Here is a 24,704-nt window from a genome sequence, read left to right on the forward strand (position 1 = left end):
CACCCAGCCTTAAAATGGACAGAAATCCTGTCCCATTATTACAGCTCAGACAAATCCTCAATACATGATGCAAACAGTGAGGCAAGCCATTCACACAAGGGCAGGTCCCTCCTATGTGACGTACCACAATTTTAAAAATTTTATTAAAAAAGAAAAAAAGACCCTAGGTTCCCTCCTCCTACAGTCTGTATAGCCAGACCCTCTTCAATCACCGGTCCCAGAGGTGACAGGAGTGAAGCTCAGTCTCCAGGCCAGGAGTGGGAGGTGGGGGGTGCAGAGACTCGAAGGCACACCACAGCACCCCATTGTAAAAGACAAGAGGCATTCAGCCACCCCACTCCCATACTCCCTCCCTCACTAGGCTCCAGAAAGGAGTCTGTACACTTGGGGGAATGTGACCAGCCCAAGACACATGAAGATCAACCAGATCACCCTCCAGGGATGGCCACGTTGCCCTGTAACACAATCCCAACCAACTCTTATTTTTTTATTATTATTTATTTACCTTTAGAGAGTGCGAAAGGAGGGCGAGCATACACGAGCAGGGGCGTGGAGCAGAGGGAGAGGGAAACAGACTTAAAAAAAAAAAAAAAAAAGATCTTACTGGCGTGCCTGGGTGGCTCAGTGGGTTAAGCCTCTGCCTTCGGCTCAGGTCATGATCTCAGGGTCCTGGGATCGAGCCCCGCATCAGGCTCTCTGCTCAGCCAGAAGCCTGTTTCCTCCTCTCTCTCTGCTTGCCTCTCTGCCTACTTCTGATCTCTGTCTGTCAAATAAATAAAATCTTAAAAAAAAAAAAAGATTTTATTTATTTGAGAGAGAGAGCATGGGAGTGGTGAGGGTCAGAGAGAGGAGCAGACTCCCCGCTGAGCAGGGAGCCCGATGCAGACACGATCCCAGGCCTCCAGGATCATGACCTGAGCTGAAGGCAGTCACCCAACCAACTGAGCCACCCAGGCACCCGGAAACAGAGACTCTTAATCTGCCTCAATGTCCAGCATGGAATCTGATGCGGGGCTTGATCTCATGACCCTGAGATCGTGACCTGAGCCAAAATCCAGAGTCAGACAGTAAACTGACTAAACCACCTAGGAGTGCTCCCCACCCACCGATTTTTAAATATCAACAAACCAGCCCCCAAATCAGATACATAAGGAACACACCTATTATGAAAGACAAAAAAGCAATCTGGAAGAGACAGAGGCAATGCAGAGAAATCAACCTTCAAAGCAATCCAAAGATAGATAATGCAGCCAGAAAAAAAAAAAACCCAGGATACTTCAAAAATGAATTTTAGGAAAAAAAAATTCAGTTCTTAGAAATAAAATAACAAAATGGAAACTAGTCTTTAGGATATTTTCCCAGAAAATAGAGTCAAATACAAAGAGCGAAGAGATAAATGACAGAAGGGAGAAAAAAAAGATTTAATGAGGGCCACTGTATGTCTTAAATCTGAATAACAGTAACTCCAAAAAGAGAACAAAGAAAAAGATGGGAATGGATGAAATAACTTCCCCGGCATGTGATAAATGGATTCACAAGGAGACCCATTGCTGTAAGATTTTCAGAAGACTTTTAGGACAGAAAGGACACTATAAGCCACCCGTGGGATTAAAGAAGCAGGTCAGCATCAGACTCCGACGGGGATATATATATGAAGACAACACAGAGAATCCTAACGCGCCTGAGGAATGAATGGAAGGAAAAATTAACCCAACTGGTGGTGGTGAAGGCCAAAATCTGACACACAGGAGGAAAATGTTGCTCTTTTGCAAAAAGTTCATTCGCGGAGCTTAGACAATGAGGCCACCGGGCTCTCAGCTCGGCAGGAAGCTACTAATATGGAAACCAAAGCAGCCTCCATTTATGTGGGACAAGCAATGATTTGCAAAGTGGAGATTATCTTACTCTGATCTTTAGTTCCTGGATCCCACCATGTAGGCTGCGTGCCGAGGCTCCCCTTGAGTGAACACCAACAGAGCGACTGTAATTCCATCATTACAAATACGTTATCGAAGGATATTGACATGTCCGTCACGCTAGTTGGCTTTGGCTCATTAAGCAACATCCCTGATACGACGACCGCTTCCTTATGCTTCTCCATCAACGCACGTATCTCCTCTCTAAGCCATTCTTTCCGCACAGAATACTTGGCGGAAGGCCAACTGCTTTCTCACGTGCTGAAGAGGTGGGGAAATTAAGCAAGTCTGAAAAGGCGGGAATATTGAAACAGAAACCCCTTTATGCTTGGCAAGCTTCCATCAAGCACATTCATACTCCAAAGATGTAATAAGCCCCTGGCATTTCTCTTCAAATGGAGATGGCTTATTTTCTCTGGTAGTGTTTTGTCTGGGGAAGAAAAGATGAAAGCAAAAGACAGGATGAATGTTTTCAAATACTTAGAGGGCCACCTTGTGGAAAAGGGAGGTGAGTTTATTCTAGATAGTTCCAGAAGTCAGCACAGCTTGGGGAGGAGGGGGGAGGGCATGTCTTCCCTGAAGTGAAGTAGTAACTGGCTTCCGGTCATGGAGAAACTCCCTACCTCCGAGTTTGAGAGAACAGCCTCCTGCCAGGGGGCCAGAGCCTGGTCTGGACCACCTCTAAGTCCCCCTCCTCGAAGGCCACTAAACCGGACTTTGCGGTTCTGTCGATCATGCCGACAGGACAGGTGTTGGGGGCTCACCTGGGCCCTCTCGAGATTCAGATGCTGAAGGCCCTGACTGCCAGCACATCAGAATGTGCTTGTGTTCAGAGAGGGGATTAAGTCAAAGAGACCGTTATGGTACGTCAAATCCAACCTGACAGGTATCCTTTTTTTTTTTTCTTCTTTTTTAAGATTTTACATATTTAACAGAGAGACCGGAAGAGAGGGCACAAGCAGGGGGAGCGGCAGGCTGAGGGAGGAGCAGGCTCCCCACTGAGCAGGGAGCCTGACCCGGGGCTGGATCTCAGGACCCTGGGAAGTGTAAGCAGATGCCCAACCCCCTAAGCCAACCAGGCACCACTTTTTGTTTATTTAAGTGACAGGTATCCTTATAAAAGGAGACTAAGACACAGAGGCCAGTGATACGCACATATAGGGGAATGACTGGACACCGCCAGCAGGTGGCCATCCGCAAGCCAAGGTGAGGCCTCAGAGAACATACACCTGCTAACACCTTGAACTTGGACTCTGCAGCCTCCAGAACTGGGAGAAAGTAAATTTCAGTTGTATAAGCCACCTGCTCTGTAATAGGTTATTGTGGCAGCTCTAGTGAACTACAGAGCAGGATAACTGCCCTGGGCTTGTCAGTCTAAGCACTGCATGTTCAGACATGGGCAAGTAACCAGTCCCTTCATTTAATTACATCTTCCCTGTAACCAGTCACACTGTCCCGACATGTTAACTACAAAAGCAGTTTGTAAAAATTCAAAGTGTAGAAAAGCTACATTTAAAAAAATAATAAAGAACAAAACCAATAATCAGCTAAGATACTCTGAAACTAATGATTTGGGGAAAAATATACCCAGAGACTGCATCTTCCATAAGTTACCTAAGCATCATTATTTATGTAACATGGGGACATTTAACATACCATTGCTAAAACCATTCAGGGTTCACTACATTAGGAGAAATTGGATTTTTTTTTTAATCTTTTTAAAGTTTATTTATAATATTACCCAGCCTGGGGCTTGAACTCACAACCCTGAAATCCAGAGTCGCATGCTCCTGCAACTGAGCCAGCCAGGTGAACCTGAACTGGGACTGTTTTAAGAATGAGTTAGTCGGAGAAAAGATCTAAAGGACTGTCAGCTAAATTAATAGCTAAAGAATTTAATGTTTCCATTAGGGCTTAGTCCCAGTTAAAAGAACCGGTAACCTCAGACCATTACAGTCCCTCCAAGGGAAAGGGTCTGAAGCTTGGTATGTAATGGAGACCAGTCTATAGACCATCTCACCTACGTGCCTCCTCACATGGGACAGAACTCACCCTGCTCAGTGAACTGGAGTAGCCTCAAACTATAGCTATTTCTGGCAGAGCCTTCAAAGTAACTTAAGGTTGAATGACAGTATTCAGGGCAGACAGATAGGGCATTTACCAGTATCTGTCAAAAAATAGGGCCATAACCAATCCTATGACATAATTTCCATTTCCCTTACAGGGCAAGAGATAGGTTACCGTGTAGCCACATTTATGAAACTACATAACTTTCTTTCATACTTGAATGATTTAGTAAGACATTCCTGAACAAATTTTTCCCTCTTGAGTTTTCATTAGATTAAAAACTTCATATATACAATAAGACCTTTTTAAAAGTATTTTTTAATTTTCATTTTTAAGTAATCTCTATACCCAGTGTGGGACTCGAGCTTACAATGTTGAGATCAAGAGTTGCTTGCTCCACCCACCAAGCCAACCAGAGGTCCCAAATCTGGAAGAGGACTTCTAACATCAGACTAAAAAGAAAAAGTGTCTTTACAATAAGGCATAATGAAATTACCAGGTAGGTTCTCACCTGCTCAAGGTCACTGGAGTGTCTTCAACGGCTAACCCCATCATTTGGTTTTCCTATTACCAGCAATACTAATGTCACTCAGTCCTGTAATTTCAGAGATGATTGAGGATGCTCTTTTTACATATGGAAACTGATGGTCAGTGAGATTAAGGGATAGATTCAATTCTAGGGCACACAAAGAAGATGACTAGAGCAGCCCCACCCATGGTTTTGTCCCCTAGAATCAACTGAGCAGAAAAAGGATGACTAGAAGTCCTTCTCTCCTCATACCCCCACCATTTACCATGTTAGGAGGAAAAGTAAGGTTCACCGGACTGCCAGACTTGAATACAGTTCAAGGGAGAAATTCTTCTCAGTACAGGTTAGCTGTTAATTACTTTAAAAGAAATCTGTTTCTTTAAAGAGGAAAGAGTAGTTATTTATTCCCAGAAATTTGTCAATGACATAGTCATTTCAGAGAGGAACGCTACAGACATTCCCGCAGAGCAGAGGAATGAATAAAAACCGGTTCCCAGAAACTGCGAAGTACACACTCCTGCTGATGTTCAAGGCTTGTTTTATGAGCGTTCCCCCTAGTTTTCAGAACATTACGAAAACAGGATACAGCTTGAGAAAATGTCACGCAATAACACTGTATTGGAAAATACCAAAGCGGGGGGTAGTGGGGAGCGCTCTGTCATTTGTTTGAGCGTGCCCACTGGAAAGCATTCCCGAGCAGGTCAGGGTCTGACGTCACCTTTTCAGGCAACACCTGGATGAGCGACGTTCAGCACCTGCGAGAGGCCAGCATGGTGCGCGGAGAAGGACCCAGCTTCACGGGTGCTAGAACGTTGCGGTATTTAACTATGTGAAAATGAGACAACGGTGCAAAGCTAACAGATGCTCCTCTCCCATGAGCGGAAAAGCCAAACTGCTAACTCTAACCATTCATTCACACAAGTACTTGCTTCCTACATTTTAGCAGAGCTGGAGGTAAGAGACCTGAGCCACGCCACAGGCTGACAAATGGTGTGGGAAAAAGAGAGGAGGAATGGAGGGTCGTGATCTGGGCAACAGGCACCTGTCTTCATGAGGATATGAACAAAGTACCAATTACATCACCAACTGAAAGAGAAAAAGCGATTGTGTATGTCTTCACTGTCCAGAGAGCAGCCTCTCACAGAAGAACATGTATGGGGTAGGGAGTCCACCTTACCAGAGACCTGGAAAGACCTTAGGTATTCACTGTCCAGATAAAGATACTAGATGATCCAAACTACTAGCAACTACAGAATGGATTTTCTGTAAGGTAGTAAGATCTGTGGGGAGGGGTGTGATCATTTGGCGGTAAATAACCTTCTGGCCTTACCTTCTGGCCTTTCCATGTCCCAAAGGCACTAAACACCAGAATCGGGTAGGTTTCAAACAGCAAATTTAATAAAAGCGGAGACAGTGACATTAAGCACCATGAGGAAGATGAAATTCTCCGTCATACTGCAAACTGAGCTTCTAGATAACTGAGCACGCCAGACTCCATTTTTTTGTTTCTGTATCTGGGGGACAGGAGCCAGATGCAGAAAAACTGGAATCCTACAGAAGGTAAGAAACACGCTCTGTCAAAGACTTCTGTTCAAAGTGACAACATTTAGGGGTTTCCCTCTTTGTACATTTTTCTCGGGATCTGAGAGGGGTTTTTTTTTTTTTTTTTCTCCCTAGGATTGCCTATCTTTTTTGCAGTAGTGACCCTCCTCACCTTTTTAAGGAAGATTTTACAGGCGCCTGGGTGGCTCAGTGGGTTAAAGCCTCTGCCTTCGGCTCAGGTCATGATCCCAGAGTCCCGGGATAGAGCCCTGCATCAAGCTCTCCACTCAGTGGGAGCCTGCTTCCTCCTCTATCTCTGCCTACTTGTGATCTGTCAAATTAAATAAATAAAATCTTTTAAAAAAAGATTTTCTTCTTCTTTTTTTCTTAAAGAGAGAGAAAGCTCAAGTGGGAAAGAGGACTAAGGGAGAGGGAGAGAATGTCAAGCCGACTTACTGCTAAGCAGGGAGTCCCTTGCAAGGCTCAATCTCAGGACACTGAGAACACGACCTGAACCAAAATCACAAGTCGAATGCTTAAGGGACAGAGCCACCCTGGTGCCCAGCTCCTCACCACTCTGATCAGCGTTAACAGAGCCTGTCCTTCTGGTTAGCTGCTGCTTTCAACACAGCCGGCTCCAGAGAGACAAACAGCAAGGGCAGAGCACCCCAAACGCTCACTGCTGCTGGGGTCCATGTCCTCACTCTGGGCAGGCAAACAGTAGAAAGCACGTGTCAACAAAAATTTGTTATTATTTTTTCTGTGCGTGTGAACAAAAATTTAAAAACCAGGGCAATGGCTATCCTTTATTCACACAAACAAACGTGACCTACGGAAACAGAGAAATCACCTACTTTATGACATTTGCTGTGTCTACTCTGCAGAAAGGCAAATCTCAAAAAGGAAACAAGTAACACATTTGTAAATGATAAATTCTAATTATTAAGATTGGAGACAATCACTTGTGTAGTTGCACATGGCAATGAGTTGAATGGATACTTTAATAAAAATATGTATTATCCGGGAGTGGCTGGTTGGCTCAGTGGGTTAAGCATCTGCCTTCAGCTCGGGTCATGATCTCAGGGTCTGGGATGGAGCCCCATGTGGGCTCTCTGCTCAGCGGAGAGCCTGCTTCCCCCCATCCATTCCCCCTGCTTGTGCCCAAGCACCCACACTCTCTCTCTGTGTCAATAAATAAAATCTTTAAATACATGTATTATCCAAACAAAGGAGGTCTTCAATTTTTTGGTTTTATAATATTGAATTTCCCCATCTGGTCAGGAAAAAAATAATGTGTGCAACAGATACTAAAGTTAATTTTTGTTTAAAATCTGGAAGTTTTAATTTGCCAAAGTTTCAAATATAAAATTTGACCTGGATTCACATGTAATGTTTTAAAAAATCATTCCTGTTGAGGCATTTAACTCCTACAAAACCCATATAGGCCACAGACTATAATAAAATGACAGTTTGGGATGGAGAGGGCTTTTTAAAAAATTTTTCCACAAAAGCACATTTTTCACAAAACTAATGGCACTTGTGTGACCACTGTGAATGCTGCAAATAGCATGACATGAAATAACTTTTTTTTTTTAAGATTTTATTTATTTGTTTGACAGAGAGAGATCACAAGTAGAGGGAGAGGCAGGCAGAGAGAGAGAGAGAGAGAGAGAGAGAGAGGGAAGCAGGGTCCCTGCTGAGCAGAGAGCCCGATTTGGGACTCGATCCCAGGACCCTGAGATCATGACCTGAGCCGAAGGCAGAGGCTTAACCCACTGAGCCACCCAGGCACCCCCAGAATAAGTTTTAATAAACAGAAACCACCTTAAAAATTTCAGAAGGACAGGGGCGCCTGGGTGGCTCAGTGGGTTAAGCCGCTGCCTTCAGCTCGGGTCATGATCTCGGGGTCCTGGGATCGAGTCCCACGTCGGGCTCTCTGCTCAGCAGGGAGCCTGCTTCCCTCTCTCTCTCTCTCTGCCTGCCTCTCTGCCTACTTGTGATTTCTCTCTGTCAAATAAATAAAATCTTTAAAAAAAGAAAAAAAATTTCAGGAGGACAAAATCTCCAAGGCTAAAATAATTTACTGTGAATTCTTTTCATGTAATTTTTTAAGATTTTATTTGTCAGAGAGAGCAAGAGAGACAGTACGAGTAGGGGGAGAGGTAGGAGAGGGAGAAGCAGGCTCCCCCCCTGAGCAAGGAGCCTGATGCGGGACTCAATCCCAGTGCTCTGGGATAATGACCTGAGCTAGAGGCAGACACTTAACTGACTGAGCCACCCAGGCATCCCATTTGTTCACCCAATAATTATTGGTTCTCAACCCTGACTGTGTCCTTTCTGTAAGATGGCCTGTGGAATTCTACAATCTTCAAGTCCTCTCCAAAATCCCTCTATACACACCTAAGCCTGATGCACAAAGATATTTATGTAGCAAGCAGGCCCTTTCTTCTGTCATCTGAGGAACATTTACAAGGACAGGATTCCATTTTCCTTATAGGAAGAGGATGGGTTCTGTATTGCCAGTATGTCTGGCTTCAGCAAGAAAGCTAACAAGTCAAGGTCAGACAGTATTTTCATGTCTGGCTGTGTCTAAATATAGTCGGCTGCTTTAAATGAAAAACCTGCTGGCAGGAACGCCCCTCGTTCATCGATCTCTCCCGTGGACTGATGCACCTAGGGCAGGACCCAATCCCTCTGCTGGTCAATCTTCCGAGGGAAGGAGGTGGGTCAGGCTACCCGTATTGACGTGGACAGCAGGAGAAACCGAGGTCCCCGCAATCCTACGTGTTACCTACTGAATTATGCCTTCACTGACATCCCAGGAAGCTTCTGTGTAGAAAGGATTTCTGGAAATAACAATAAAATCTGACCATAGGCGATCACTGTAGTCAAAAGGAAAGCATAAAAAGGGGCCCTGGGGTGGCTCCGACGGTTGGTTATCCGACTCTTGGTTTCGGCTTGGGTCGTGACCTCAGGGTCCTGAAATCGAGCCCTGTGTCAGGCTCCACACTCAGCAGGAGTCAGCTTGGATCGTCTCTCCCTCCACCCCCCCTTCCCCAGCTCGCCCGCTCTCTCAAATACATACATAAATCTTAAAAAAAAGAAAAAAAAAAAAAGCATGAAAAAGTACTAATGTTTACAATGCCAGGCAGCCAAAATGAAGACAGCACGGAAAAAGAGAAAACAAGTGCACCAAGCTTATTACAGACACTAATAAGCCAATGGATTAACAGTTCTTCGTGAAACAGGAAAAGCTCATCCGAAAGGCAGGGCCCTGGGTTGGTGGCCCCTGCAGGCCTAGGTCACCCACCCGTCTTTTAGGCCTTTTCAGGATTTTTCAAAGGAACAAGGTATATCACTGACCACTTTTCTTATAAGAGGTCTTTGCTATTTGTTCAGAACCCCGAGGCCACGAGCAGAAGCCTGGGTCAGCTCAGGGAGACCAGGGAATGTTCCTCTGCGAAGGCCTGACCTTGCCCCTTCTCCTCTCCCCCCCGCTTCTGGATCGCATACGTCAGCGTCACAGAGGAACCCCGCCTCACTCACGTCAGTGATCCCACACTGCCGACAAATACTTGCTTTCACAGCCCTGCCTGCTACCCAGCACACTTGCCTCTCTGGGTTTCCAGTGAACGCGGCTCAGAGAACGCTGTGCCCGAAGACAAGCCTACGGACCTGCCCAGCACGGTGAAGGCACAGCGACTGAGAGCTTGTGTTTGGTCATTTGCTGAGCTTGGGTTTGAGTCCTGACACAAGGTTCACCCACCTTATTAAAGACCATCGTGCACAAACGCACAGTTCTAGGACCCGTGGTAAAAACCTGCAAGGTGGTGGCTGCTATGATTAGTCACCTCACTTTGGCCCGAGACCCGTGAACCCGTCTGACCATTATCTGCCCCTGTCCCCAGGTCTTATGCGCTGACCTCAAATCATGGCACCCGCAGAATCCTGACCAGCTCTCATTTCTTGCAAATGCATTTGATACCCACCATGTGTATCCTACAGACCCGCTTCCTCTCCCCCTGCAATGGGGAAGCGGTAGGCTGTCTGTCCATTTGTTCTCCTTCCCTATAGCACAGAGCACAGGCGCTTGGCCAGAGAAGGCTCCAGACCCGCTGTGGCTCGACTGGATTCAAAAGTTGCCATGGGAAGGACAGAGCACAGGACTTTGGAATGTGAGCTGGGACCATTCCAATTCTTTTGGTGGAGATTATTTGAAACTTTCACACTAGGTCATGCAAATCCTCCCTTCTGTGAGACTGTATATATTTCCGACTTTATATTGTGCCTGTGGTGTTATATAAAGATCAGTCTTCCCACCAACTTCAAAAGCAGCTCGCGGCTGGAAGCAGCTCCATGGGGGCAGTGAACAAGAAGAGAAACAGGTTCCACATGTTAGGAGAGTCTCGTTTACCCAAGGCAATGGCCAGTCTCCTCTCCTGGGACTTTCCCCTCATCTCTCTTGTTCACATTGCGAAGACGCACTTCACTTCCTGCCAAATCATCATTTTATGCACCTTCGATAGTGGTCGTTAAATTCTCCTTTGTTTATGACTGAAGGAAATGAGGAGATAAGAACTTCAGGCCGGAGGACACTTCTTCTCCAGCCTGGGAAGCTTGGGCCTTTGGGTCAAGGTCCTTGCTCCTGACCCGAAGGTATGGTCCCTGCGACCTCAAGTGGGCTCACTCCAACTAGTCTAACTAGTCCAACTAGAATCACATTGTAGTGATTCACTTTCCAATAACCACCCCCACGGGGTCTCTAGGCTCAAGAGCTAAAACACATGCAGCAAATCATAGTTTGGGCGAAGAGCGGCAGGCACCCTGAAATACACATTTCTAGAAAAATCTGCGCAAATGGAGCAGGCTACTCACCAGAGGGAGAGATACTGAATCTTCAAGCAACCACGACTCTGGGGGTTTCCAACAAGATTTCACATCAATATCAGACTAGTTGGGACCAGCCAACAATTAAAATGAAACAGAACAAAAAACTACCAACCTAAGCTCCAGACAAAAATGTCTAAGAAGATGAAACATGACTTCGTTTCCTATACCCAAATAGCTGGCAGAACTTCGTATACCTGGGTGCAGAGGCCACACGAAAGATCTGATAAATACTTCCTTTTGTAACCAATGGATTGCGTCTGTGGTCAACATCGCCCCCCTGCCCCGACCCCAGTTGGACACCGACTGGTCCAAGCAGGCTGGCTTTCATTGTTTCACTGGATTCAGAGAAGGTGTTGTCAGCCCTAGAATCCCTACTTCTTCTACCCAGAGACTGAAAAGCTGCTTACCATCTGTGACAATGGCTTCTTCCTCCTGGCCATTCAGGGCTCCCTCCTGGGGGCTGAACTCTTCTTCCTCAGCTAAGCCATTGGCACTAGACAGCTGACCATTCTTCTGCAGGAGCTAAGGGGACAAAACAAAACCATGTAAACTTACTGTCAATGGTAATGAAGATTTGAAGTGTCCCATGAGCTTGAATCATCCAGCTACCTTACAAAAGGTATCCCAGGAGCTTTATCAAGGAGACAGGGCTTTGTGTCTGGGTAAATGAGCACCATTCCTTTATCCACACAGTCATCCGAACAGCGGGCACCATCTCCACACCCACCATTCCAGGCCTATTCGAGCTACAACACTGAGAAGTCAGATGCAGCCCCAGCCCCTCTGAGCTTAGAGACTACTAAGAAAACTAGACTTTCAGACTTTTAAACGCTGTTTTGTTTTTGTTTTTTTCAGGGCACTGGGTGGCTCATTTGGTTAAGCGACTAACACTTGTTCATCTCCGCTCAGGTCTTGATCTCAGGGTCCTAAGTTCAAGCCCAGGGATGGGCTCCACGCTGGGTGTGGAACCTACTTCAGAAAAAGTTTTTTTTTTTTTCTTTAAAACAACGTCTCCTTGTGATTAGATGCAGGGTAAGCATATTTGATCAAAGTATACCTAAGTGACAATATGTCCTTCTCAGGAAAAAGGACACGTAAATAAACAATCAGGGAAATGGTCCTGATGGGGGAATACACAGAGCCAGTCACAAACAGGAGAGGAAGTATGGATAAAGCTAGATCTCCGATCCCACAAGGTGGGTGTATGAGAAAGGGTCCAAGGAACTCAGGAAGGGGAAGGGAATTAGGAACCCCACGGTTCGAAGACCAGTGTACCTGGAGACAACACATCAAAGAGATGGGCCACTCATGCTTTTGTGCGTCACTGATTTTTCCTTAAAATATTACTAAAGTGGTCAGTTGTCCTCTATCCCAGAGGATAACCTGTGTGATTGAGGTTTTCAGTTGTCGTTAGTAGCAGATACACAGATTTGCCCTTCTGTCCATAGGTAAAAAGTTTTGAGGCTGTGGCAAACATAGTATAATAATCATTAGGAACCCCAGGATTCCAACAAAGCTTTCTATCTTGTATACGCATCTCATTTTATCAGAACCAACTTAGGTGGGGTGCTTGGGTGGCTCAGTGGGTTAAAGCCTCTGCCTTTGGCTCAGGTCATGATCCCAGGATCCTGGGATCAAGCCCCCACATTGGGCTCTCTGCTCAGCGGGGAGCCTGCTTCCCTTCCTCTCTCTCTGCCTGCCTCGCTGCCCACTTGTGATCTGTCAAATAAATAAATAAAATCTTAAAAAAAAAAAAAAAGCCAACTTTGGCAGACAGCAGTATCTCCATTGGGTAGAAGAGGACACTGGACCTCAGTGTGTGTGACCACAGAAGCTGGGGTTGGCTGGCCACAGGTCCCACAGCCTAGAAGTGAGGCACCATGGCCCAAAGGCCAGTACCACTCACCATCAAGGACCTGCTGCTGTGCATAGTAATAAAATGCCATTCAGAGTCTTCCAGAGTACCCGGACCTGCCTACTTCAAAGAAATCTCAAAACCACGGCACTCTACTTAGCATGATCCAATGATGCTTCCAAGCTAACGGAGCGCCCTGGCCAAACCACTGGCTTTGATCGGAGCCTTGAAGGGACAGCAGGTTCAAGACTGTCTGTCAATCCAGAAGACTTGAACTAAGCTAAATTGATTTCACCTGGCTGTTCCAGGCTCCCAGCTGCCTTCGACGGCATGAGCTGCTCCTTGAAATAATACCACGGTACTTTAATACTGACTCTACAGACGGACAGTCGGCTTCAGAACACCCATGCTGAGTCCATTTATCAGACAGAACACTCTGATTACATTTCCCCTTTAAGTCTTCTCTTCCCGAAATACAAGATGGAGTCTTAAATGAAACCTGAAGACAAAAAGCAAGGCGGGGGGGGGGGGGGGGGGGTCTCTGCAGTGCCCGTAAGGAAAAATGTTAGGTATCTGGACAAAAAAATCACTAGTTATGTGAACACATCAGGCTCAGATTTGATTAATAACATGAAGAAGAGTGGGAGGAGGAAAGCAGGGACACTTAGGACTGTGGGGTCCACGGAAACACCATGAATCTAACCTAAGAAGTGCTGACTTGCACCATGATGCTGCAAACTAATGGGGATCACGGGAAAGCAGCTTGACCATCTCCATTTTTTAATTCAATAAATGGGGCCCCTTGTTTGGTAACCAGAAATCTGAAGTTTTATGGAGTTTAGAGTCCTAGAGAATTTCTGCAATTCTTTAAACAAGTCTCATCTTTCTTTGTGAATTGTCAAAATCAAGGGATCTTTACCCAGAGCCCAAATGTCTGGAAACATGGAAGAACTACAGGATGCAGACACAAACTTTCCTCTGCCTTTCAATGTTAGACACACAGCGGCACCTGGGTGGCTCCGTCGTTACACGTCTGCCTTCGGCTCAGGTCATGATCCCGGGTTCCTGGGATCGAGCCCCGCATCGGGCTCGCTGCTCAGCGGGAAGCCTGCTTCTCCCTCTTCCACTCTCCCTGCTTGTGTTCCCTCTCTCACTCTGTCAAATAAATAACATCTTTGAAAAATCCCTGCTTAAAAAAAATGTTGGGGCGCCTGGGTGGCTCAGTGGATTAAAGCCTCTGCCTTCAGCTCAGGTCATGATCCCAGGGTCCTGGGATCAAGCTCCGCATCGGGTTCTCTGCTCAGCCGGGAGCCTGCTTCCTGCCCCTCTCTCTCTGCCTGCCTCTCTGCCTACTTGTGATCTCTGTCAAATAAATAAATAAAATCTTAAAAAAAAATGTTACACACATATAATGAAGCAAATTAAATAACATCAAATGAGTCTTACAATCGGAGTCACCTGCTAGCCCTCCTTATACACAGGTGTGATAATTATGGATTACTAATCCCAATGGCCACAGGGCAACTGTCTCTACTTCCAGAAGGCATTTGATGAATTAACTTTGGTAGCAGACAACTGATGACAGGGACCATTATTAAAACTGAGTTTTGAGGGCGCCTGGGTGGCTCAGAGGGTTAAGCCTCTGCCTTCAGCTCAGGTCATGATCTCAGGGTCCTGGGATTGAGCCCCGCATCAGGTTCTCTGCCACCCCACCACCTGCCTGCCTGGCTCTCTGCCTACTTGTGATCTCTCTGTCAAATAAATAAATATATAAAATCTTTTTTAAAAGGTCACTTCAAGTTGTAAGAAACTGGACCCTTTGATCCTTAATATGAAAGTCCTGTCTCTATGTGTATATATATTTTCACAAGCATTTGTAAAAAGGGGAGAAATACACACTTTTTGAAGTTTATGAGAGCCAGTGCGTGCCAGGGCAAGGGGCGGAGAGAGAGTATCTAAGCAGACTCTCCGCTAAGCGCGAAGCCAAACCCACAGCTCTGTCTCATGACCCCCCCATCAATGACCTGAGCGGAAAACCAAAAGTTAGACACTTAACCAACTGAGCCACAGTGTCCCAAGAATTACATGCCTTTTAATACATATCTGGCTTGTCTTCATTCTTTTTTTTTTTTTCTTCCTGATTATCCCTTTATTTATTATTTACTTTTCTCACCATAGCCAACACCCTTCCCAATGTCCATCCCCCCAGCCACCCAAACCCAGCCACCCCCTCCCCTCCAGCAACCCTCAGTTTGCTTCCTGAGATTGAAGAGTCTCTTAGGGTTTTGTCTCCAGTCATTCTTTCTTCTGTCTGTAATTCACATGCCCACCGGAGACAAGGATTGATTTATCAGTTATGCCCAGGTAAACGCAGACGCAAGGACACAACTTAGAGCCAGGGAATGGGAACTCTGGATCCAGAGACCAGGCATGAGGGCCAACTACTTCAGGGAAGAGAGCAGTACTGGGATTCAAGTTTCCAAACAAGAAAGAAAGAGGAAATGTCTACTCCATTCTTGCACACAGCTTTTTCCATTCCTTTTAGACTTATACAAATACAGTTCTAGAACCTTGACTTTTGAGATAGACATTAGACTTGAAAGACATGCTCCCTGCACTTCAATACAGTGAGCACCATGAAAGCTCTTTTCCCACTGGATTTGTGCTTCAAAAAGCGTCAACGCCTCTTTTGAGCAAATCAAAACCCTTAATGTTTTCAAGCTTATATCCTCTGAGTGGGTCAGCCAGAGTTCATTCCCGTAAAGTATTACCACATTACCACTCAACCTTTAGGAAAAAAAAAAAAATCTCAGCGCTTCCAGCAACTATTTTCCCCTCATTCTTCTAAGACCAGAGACTATCCAAAATGGCAGCCAAAGCACTAAAGAAAAACTACCAGACTCCTCTGTTCCTCTTCCTCCTCTACAAGACTGTCCACAATTTTCTCTGAGCCCCCTTTACAGAGTAAGCAGGAGGAGTATCAAGCTTTTTTGTTTGTTTTTTAAAAAGCAGGCTCTTGTGTCCAGGGCAGGGCCGAACACTGGGCCTAAACTTACAAACCAGAGATCTAGACTTGGAACTGAGATCAAGAGCTGGACACTTACCCAACGGAGCCACCCCAGTACCCTTCTTTTCTATGGATTTTATCTTTAAGTCATATCTTCACCCAACAGGGGGCTCAAACTCACAACCCGAAGACTCAGCGTCATACTCTCTCCTGACTGAGCTAGCCAAGCTTGCCAGGATTATCAAGCTCTTCACTGAATGAGTTAAACAATGTTCCACGAGTCGCGTTCTTGACGCTCTCGGGATATTGGGGGTAGGGGAGATGAGCCTGCTGAGGTAACTTCTTTAGTAGCAGACACTCTCTGTCTACATCCCCACTGGATGGCCAGCAGAAGTGGGACTGCCGTAAACGTAGTAAATAAGGCTCTGCCCAGCACAATTCTAGCAAAACCCAAGAAGAACTGTTAAAGCCCAAGAAGCGGAACTGTTAAATGGATATAAGCAGGAACAACCAGGAATCTGTATGACATGAAAAAGATAATCTGGGGGAATGAATACACCCAATGTGGGACTGAAAGTCATGAGCCCAAGATCAAGAGTCACACACTCTTCTGAGCCAGCCAGGCGCCCCCATCTGGGGGTATTTTAAACCCCCAATAAAACTTGCAAAGAGAACACTTCCATGTCTTTTTCTTCAAGTAGGGAGCGTTCTGAAGGTAAGCCTTTAAAAATGTCAAACAGAAAACAGAAACCAGAGTATCAATCAGTAAACTATGTCTTTGGAAAGCAATTTGGAAATAGCTATAAACCATCCGAATGTACATACACACTCCACACTATTTTTTTTTAAAGCAGGAGAGAGCAAGTGCGCATGTCAAAGGAATCGAGAAGGGGGTGGGCAAGGGAGAAGGAGAGACGATGTACAAGCAGAGACTCCCCACTGACCACGAGCCAGGGCCGGGTTCTAGCTCATCACCAAAATGAAGACCTGAGCTGAAATCAAAACTCAGATGCTTGGCTGTCTGAGTGCCCCATCCACCACGCGATTCCAGTGGGCACATGGATGCCTTTACACACCCAGCAGGTGTAGGTGGCAGTGATGTACAACACAGAACAGCATCGAAGGGAACCAATTCACAGAACAGCATCGAAGGGAACGCAGTACATCTAGGGACACTGATGTGGGTAGATGTCTCCAGTTTAAGTGGGAAAAGCAAGGTAACGGAGACTGATTCCTTTATGTATTTAAAAATAAGACAAAAGTAACCCACTAATAAGGAGGGAAGAAGGGAAGAGAGGGCTCCCTCCCAACTCCGCACAAGCAGGGAGCCTGCTTTCTCCTCTCTCTCTGCCTGCCTCTCTACCTACTTGTGATCTCTGTCAAATAAAATCTTTTATAAAAATAAAAAAATTTAGGGTGCCTGGGTGGCTCAGTGGGTTAGGCCGCTGCCTTCGGCTCAGGTCATGATCTCAGGGTCCTGGGATCGAGTCCCGCATCAGGCTCTCTGCTCAGCGGGGAGCCTGCTTCCCTCTCTCTCTCTCTGCCTGCCTCTCCATCTACTTGTGATTTCTGTCTGTCAAATAAATAAATAAAATCTTTAAAAAAAAATAATAAAAATAAAAATAAAAACAAAAAAATTTAAAAATAAAAAATAAAAATATATGTTGACTGAGACCCAACCAGAAATACCAGGGCTCTGCTGCAGGCTACCAGAAGCTCCTGATACACTCGTGTGTGTATTACGGACCCATTTCACAAATGTGATTTATAGGCGATCTTGCTAATTTAACCCTCTGCCTTAAGCCAACTACTGTCATTATCCCTAGCCTACAGCCAGCCATGGAGGCTGAAGCTAAGAGGTACTGTGACCAAAGGGACTGAGCCACAATGTGGGGAGGGTGACCTGAGCTGCACTAGCGGACTCAAGGTGCGAGCATTCTGTCCGGCGAGGAGTTTCTGGAGCGCAGAATCCCTAACTTAGGAACCTCATCTCCCAAAAATGGCATGGGCTCTAAGAACACAAGTCATCATGACAAGACCAACCAGCCTGGGTTGTGTTTAAGTGAAAAGTTTCTCCTCTAATTTAGACGTCATTTACAGAACACCAACAGAATTATGGGTTTCAAAAGATTTGCTTTTCTTTTAAAAGTAAGCATTTTTATTCAAACTAATTCAAGCAGAAACTTCATAAACTCCAAGTCTAAACACGGTATAAACCTTTAGGACAGGGGGTGAGGAACAGAAGCCAATGCTTGACAAGATCAAATGGATTGAGTTAAGGTCATTGCAAAAAAGAGTAAGAGGAGGGAAAGCAAAAGATTTAACTTAAAATCAAAACAATTCTAAATATACAAAATTTGGGGAATGGTTACAGCCTATCTTGCAGCATTAAAAATACAACCTACAAAGTATATGATAGTATGGAGATGTATTTTATGTTGTAATAGTCAGTTTAAAAGGCAAACTAAATAGTTAGTATAAAATAATAACAAATACAGGGGCGCCTGGGTGGCTCAGTGGGTTAAAGCCTCTGCCTTCGGCTCAGGTCATGATCCCAGGGTCCTGGGATCGAGCCCCACATCGGGCTCTCTGCTCCACAGGGAGCCTGCATCCTCCTCTTTCTCTGCCTGCCTCTCTGCCTAGTTTCTCTCTGTCAAATAAATAAAATATTTAAAAAAAAATAACAAATACATAAGAGAACATACTATAAAATAGCCACATTACCAAACTTAACAATAACGTATCAAAATCATTGGGGAAGGAACTATGAATATTTGATATCCTTTATTTTTCCACTTTTGCGTTCTGTTTCTTACCTACATACCATGATTGCTTTTACAATTGGATGGTGGGAGAGCTTTTCCTCTGCATGTTCTTTTGTTTCAGTTTATTTTTAGTATGGGCGAAAGGGGGCAGCTAAGAAAATTTGCTTTACAGGGAAGTGCTGGAATTCTGATTTCTACCAGTCACATGAATGTTCACGGGACAAGTGAACTGCTTTAAGAAAGAAACTCCGCAGTGAAATCGTATTTCAGGAGTTTGATCATGCAAACAAATCCATATTCCTTCCTCAAGGGTAGATGACACCATGGGTTCAGAGACAGAGAAGCAGAGTGGAGGGCGGGGTACTCTGCGGCAAAATTAAGTACTTCGATTCAGCATTTATTTTTTAATTGTCCCATCATTGTCTTAGCCTGAAACGTGGGGCTCCCGGCCGGCAAAGGGAAGCAGCCAGGAAAGCTGGTTCTGATCTGTGACCTTGGGCACATTACTTAGTCTCTCCTACCTGCCCTTCTCTGTAAACTACGTTAAGATTTCATTTTCTCTACCTCACAGAATATTGTGTATCCCACAACACATCCCACAACACAACCCACAACACATGTTAAGTTTGTAGTGTGTCACGTGTTAACCCAGGTTTTACCTGCTTTTGTTATACTATCTGCTGTCAGCAACTGTGACTCTAAAGGGGAACTACTTGTCCCGGGCCCGTTTCCCCTTCTAAAATGAAAAGCAACAAGAGTTCCTGCCTGATTGGTCCAACCTCTGCACTCAACATACTCAACATACCCAGCACGAAGACGTCTAGTCCTCTAGCTTTCTAAAACTCTCCGTTAGGAGGGGCCAGGCATTATACACAAAGGTCGAAAGGAGGACAGACACCAGAGTTGGTTTTCTTGTTTTTCTTTCTTTTTAAAAAAATGTTTAACCACACCAAGTCTGGGGGAAACAGCAGAGACCATATAGCATGGTTCCCATTAGCTGTGGAACCTTCGCTCTGAGCTCATTCTCCAGGTATAAATGGGGACTAAGACCATCTCCGTTTTTAGACTGAGATTCAAATGGAATAGTACTTGGGAAGGTTCTCGTTCCCAACTGAAAAGCTCTCAGCAGCCATTGTGTGAGTCACAATCCACTTGCACAAACCAAGGTACGTATTCTACTCCGATTATTTTTATCATACTCAGGCCAACTTTGAGAAATTCTCGTATTTGCAGTGAGGAGGATGTTGAAGAAGGCACCATTAGATCTCAAAGGACAAGGGGGTCCAACAGTATCAGACACAGCTGTGTTCAGAGAATACCTCTTGCTACCCCTGCACACAAATGGGGCTACAGCTCAAGACACAGGGTACCGCTATGGAAAGATGGCCAGAGCCTGGGGACAGACTTAGCCACAAGGCAACGATGACTCAGGAGATGTAGGCTCTCTTGCCTGCGGTTCCCGGCTGGGCTGACCCTTGGTTAGCAAAGGCAAGTTATGCTGCTGCAAGAGAGACTGTAGAGAACCCCACTACCACACGTACACAGACTACATGGGATTGATGAGCCCATCTGTCAACAATGCTTTAAAAAGTTGACCATCTCAGGGCGCCCGGCTGGCTCAGTTGGTGGAACATGTAACTCTTCATCTCAGGGTTGTGAGTTCAAGCCTCATTTTGGGTAGAGATCTAACATAAGAGCAAAAAAAAAAAAAAAAAAAAAAAAGTTAACCATTTTTATAGCTGAAGAGTTATTTTATGCAAGTCAACAGCCATAGCTCCAAACAGCACATTCAATCTAGAACCAAAATGTCTGAACAGGCACAGCTGAATATGGTTAAACTATTTCAACCCTCCCTTGTATTTAAACATAAGCACAGAGAGAAGTTCCCAAACTATTTTTAAATTTCTAGAAATAAGCGGAAGGCTAAATGTAGAAACACATGGCTCCATCACTAACGCATATTTATAAAAATTTTAGATTAGCCACAGCCCTAATTTTTGCGAGCTAACTGCACTGAATTCTTTAATCTCTCCAGGCCTTCCTCTATACAGCCATGCTTTCTAACAAGTTAGCCTTATGATACTCTCTTTCTTATCCCAAGGGCAGTCCATATCTGAGACGCAGAAATAAAACTTAAGAAAACCAGAGTGATGAAATAATTTTTTTTAAGATTTTATTTATTTATTTGACTGACAGAACACAAGCAGGCAGAGAGGCAGACAGAGAGGAGGAAGCAGGCTCCCTGCAGAGCAGAGAAGAGCCTGATGCGGGGCTCGATCCCAGGACCCTGAGATCATGACCTGAGCAGAAGGCAGAGTGCTTTAACCCACTGAGCCACCCAGGCGCCCCTGGTGAACTAATTTTTAAAGATTTTTTTAAGATTCCAAAAGAACTGTCAATTCTGTAATGTCTGACACTACTAATGTGGTCATGTTTTTCTGTAGTGTTCAACTATTTGGTGTATAATGACTGATCTCCAGACAACATATCTTGTTATTTAAGATAAGCAAATAAAATGTAAAAATTATTGATAAAGTAAGATCGGGGCACCGGGGTGGCTCAGTTGGTTAAGCATCTGTCTTTGACGCAGGTCATGATCTCAGGTGGGATTGGGTCCTACACTGGGCTCCCTTCTCAGTAGGGAGTCTACTTCTCCCTCTCCCTCTGCACCCCCCTCCCCCGCTCATACTCTCATTCTCTCTCAAATAAAATCTTCTTTAAAATATATAAATAAATGTACATATTTGACAACGTAAGATTAGAAAAATGTTGATCACAGCTGAAACTGGAGGATGGGCACATGGTGTTTATTATTCTATATTCCATGAACTTAGAAAGGATGCAAGTAATTCACAAAACAATAAGCCAAAAAGAAAAAAAGAGAAAAAAAGGAGACCTTTAAACTTGCAAGGCTTTTTGAAGAGAGAAAATGACCTGCTTCTCGAGTTTCAGAGGTACTGTCAAAACCTTGCACCAAAAGCTCTTCAAACCACATGAAATTGAGAAGACTATATACCCTGGGCCAGGAGTAAGTCTAGTGACCTCTAAAAATGAGATGTTTTCGGGGCATCTGGGTGACTCAGTCTTCAAGTGCTGACTTCTGATTTCGCTCAGGCCATGATCTCCGAGTTGTGAGGTCAAGGCTCCTGGCTCAACCTGGGGTCGGCCTGGGAATGTCTCTCCGTCTCTCTCCACTCCTCACCCCTCCTATCCCACTTAGCCCAAGCTCTCTTTTTCTCCAGTCATAATAATAACAGGATGTCCTTGTCTCTGAGAAATGACATTTGGAGATCTCTTTCTGGTCCTCACCTTCCTTCAAAAAGAGGCCCTCCTATAAGGAGGCAATTCCATCTCTTTAAAATACTAATGTCCCAAAGCATCTGATCTTTAAATAAAACCTCTGCTTGCTTTTAATTTCATGCTCTCTCTTTCCACTCATCTACTCATCAAAACACCACCACCAAGTCCTCTCCTTACTGGTTCCGGACATTAAACATGACTGAGTTCATCTGAAGGACCTTGCAAAGGGGGTGGGCGTCTCATCACCATCATCTCGAGTCAACGGGGCTCCTTCCCTCCAGCCCCACGTAAAGAAAACACACGCTCTGAGTAACCGTGCTTTTGAAATTTCAACCCACTATCTAAGTAGTGTTTCTGGAATACGATCTGCACAGCCCATGAGCTCGTGGGTCCTTAAATGCCACTTTGTGAAGGGTATTTAATACCAGACACAGAGTCTCTTGGCCACTGTCCAAAAATCTCCGATTTCCCTATTTCTTTTTTTTTTTTTTTAAAGCAGTATTCACCTTTATGATTTCCCTATTTCTTGTAATTTTCAGCAAAATTCATTATAATCCTTAATGTAGTTTCAGGAGGAAAAGCCTAGAGTCACCCCTAGACATGAGAAAGGATGAAAGTGGAAAGAGAGCCATTAGCATCACAAGTGCTGCTTTCAGCACACAAAACTAATTTCATTCAACTGAATGCTAGTATTCAAATAATCACGTATTTAAAAATAGAAAGTAAGGGGCACCTGGATGGCTCAGTGGGTTAAAGCCTCTGCCTTCAGCTCAGGTCATGATCCCAGGGTCCTGGGATTGAGGCCCACATCGGGCTCTCTGCTCTGTGGGGAGCCTGCTTCCTCCTCTCTCTCTGCCTACTTGTGATCTCTGTCAAATAAATAAATAAAATCTTAAAAAAAAAAAAGGAAAATAATACAGCTCATATTATTTATGTAAATCCCAAAGCCTTGGCCAATATAGGTAAACTCTTTATTAGGAATGTTAAGTACAAACCAGGCCTCTAATCTACATGATCAGCACTTTGCAAACTGGTATCCAGGAGTATCAATACACTAGGTCTGCAACAGCAGATCGTCTGGGAAACTCTGATCAAGTGTAGTTCGCACTCTCAATCTCCAAGGAGGAAATCCTTTCAACACTTTTATTTTTAAATCATCTCTACACCCAGTGTGGGGCTCGAACTCACAACCCTGACATCAAGAGTCACATGCTCTACCGACTCAGCCAGCCCAGTACCCCACTGGAACTGTTTTCTGAAACAATGTGCCCACAGAACCCTTGAGTTCACATCTATCAACAGCCCCTGTAACTAAAGACACCAGGGTAAATGCAGTTATGTTTTTTCAGTCGGATATGTATTCCCATCCATTAAAAAGTTACAGTTGTTTGAAAAAATATGAAAGATCTTCAGTGCTCTGGGAAAGTATGTGAAAGAAAACAGAGCTCTGAATCTGGTGAGGTGCGAGATCCACCACGCTGACCTCAGATGAAGAGAATTTGTACGATCTCTGCTTGAGATCAGGGAAATAAAAAGGACCACCTACCAGCTACAGCCATTGGCTGTGTGAAGATGGTCTACCAGAAGCCTAGGACACAAAAGGCCTACCTGGCGAGGTTTGGAGCTCCCGCCACGCTGAGGTCGTATCATACTGAATGGAGAGAGAGAGATGCTGCATGAAACCACAAAAGAACATGTGAATCCTAGACACCACCAGCGTCGTATGTGCAAACTACGTACTGGAATTGGAGGGCGCGAGGCATTGCTGGTGCTCTCCGCCCCAAACTGTGCCTCATCTAGGTCCTAACACTCCTGGCTAAGAACCGTGACTCAGCCTCGTAGAATCAGGAAGAACTCTTCCGGGTTGAACTTTAACTGTGTTCTTTAACTCCCACCAACCCCGGCTTCCCTGAAACCAAGAAAAAATGATGCTACTTATGTTGGATCATTGATACAACCTTCCTAATACAGAAGTGAACCACAGCTGAACCAGTGTCCACTTGGGTAAACAAACAGTCTGGGCAAACCAACAATTCAGTTTTGAATTAACGACTTTCAGGTGAATCCCTTTGTGAAGCTTCCAAGCAAAGCTGAACTTGCATGTCTGCACACAGTAGGCACCTGACATCTGTTGTTGGCCGTGGACTCTCCAGGTCTGGCCAAGTTAGACACCTCAGGATATGAATCCCTAAAGCATTATTTTCTAGTGTAATGACATATATAATGAATGTCCAAGTCAGGCCATCGTCCTCCCCGCCCCCCGCCCGAACTGTTGCACCTGCAAGATATACAAGGAAACTGCTTGCCATTTTGACTTCATAGGCCCCTACAGATTCCAAAGGCAAGATAATCCAAGTGTTACTGTGTAGAGAACAATGAACATGAGTAGCTTAAAAGCACAAGACTGGTGTTCTGAGACATTTCTGACTATACTCGTGCCTTGTTCCTCTTGAGCCCCTGGAACACTGAGTTCATACTCGTGCGTCTATCCCGCAAGTCAACAAGATCCCCACTCCCCCTGCATCCTACACACCACGTCACAGTCAAGTCATTCCTCTCTTAAGATCCTCTCCGGGGGATCTGTGTTAGGTAGCAAAATATTCCATTGCATCCCTGCTTGGGAATTCAGTAATCCAAAGAAGTTCTGAAATCCACTGTGTGCCTTAGAAAGGCTAACTAGCTTCTTAGCCTGACAGATAAACAGTTCTGACAAAGGAGAAAACCAGGATCATCTCCAGCTTCAAACACCTTTAGGTGCTAATAATACTTCTTCTAATCAAAGATGTGTCCCTCGGGATGCCTGGATGGCACAGTCGGTTAAGCATTCGCCTTG

The 24,704-nt window shown here is 44.9% G+C and overlaps 1 protein-coding gene across 1 annotated transcript in view; it reads right to left on the reverse strand.

The window, feature by feature from the left end:
• Positions 1-24,704, reverse strand: part of AKAP12 (A-kinase anchoring protein 12) — a 98,059-nt gene that overhangs the window by 31,602 nt on the left and 41,753 nt on the right. Inside the window, exon 2 of the mRNA XM_082730073.1 lies at positions 11,352-11,466. Within this exon, the coding sequence (XP_082586199.1) occupies positions 11,352-11,466 (115 nt within the window). The remainder of the gene's footprint in view (positions 1-11,351; positions 11,467-24,704) is intronic.

This window comes from Mustela nivalis (genome assembly GCF_964662115.1).
Source record: "Mustela nivalis genome assembly, chromosome: 5".
Lineage (NCBI taxonomy): Eukaryota > Metazoa > Chordata > Mammalia > Carnivora > Mustelidae > Mustela > Mustela nivalis.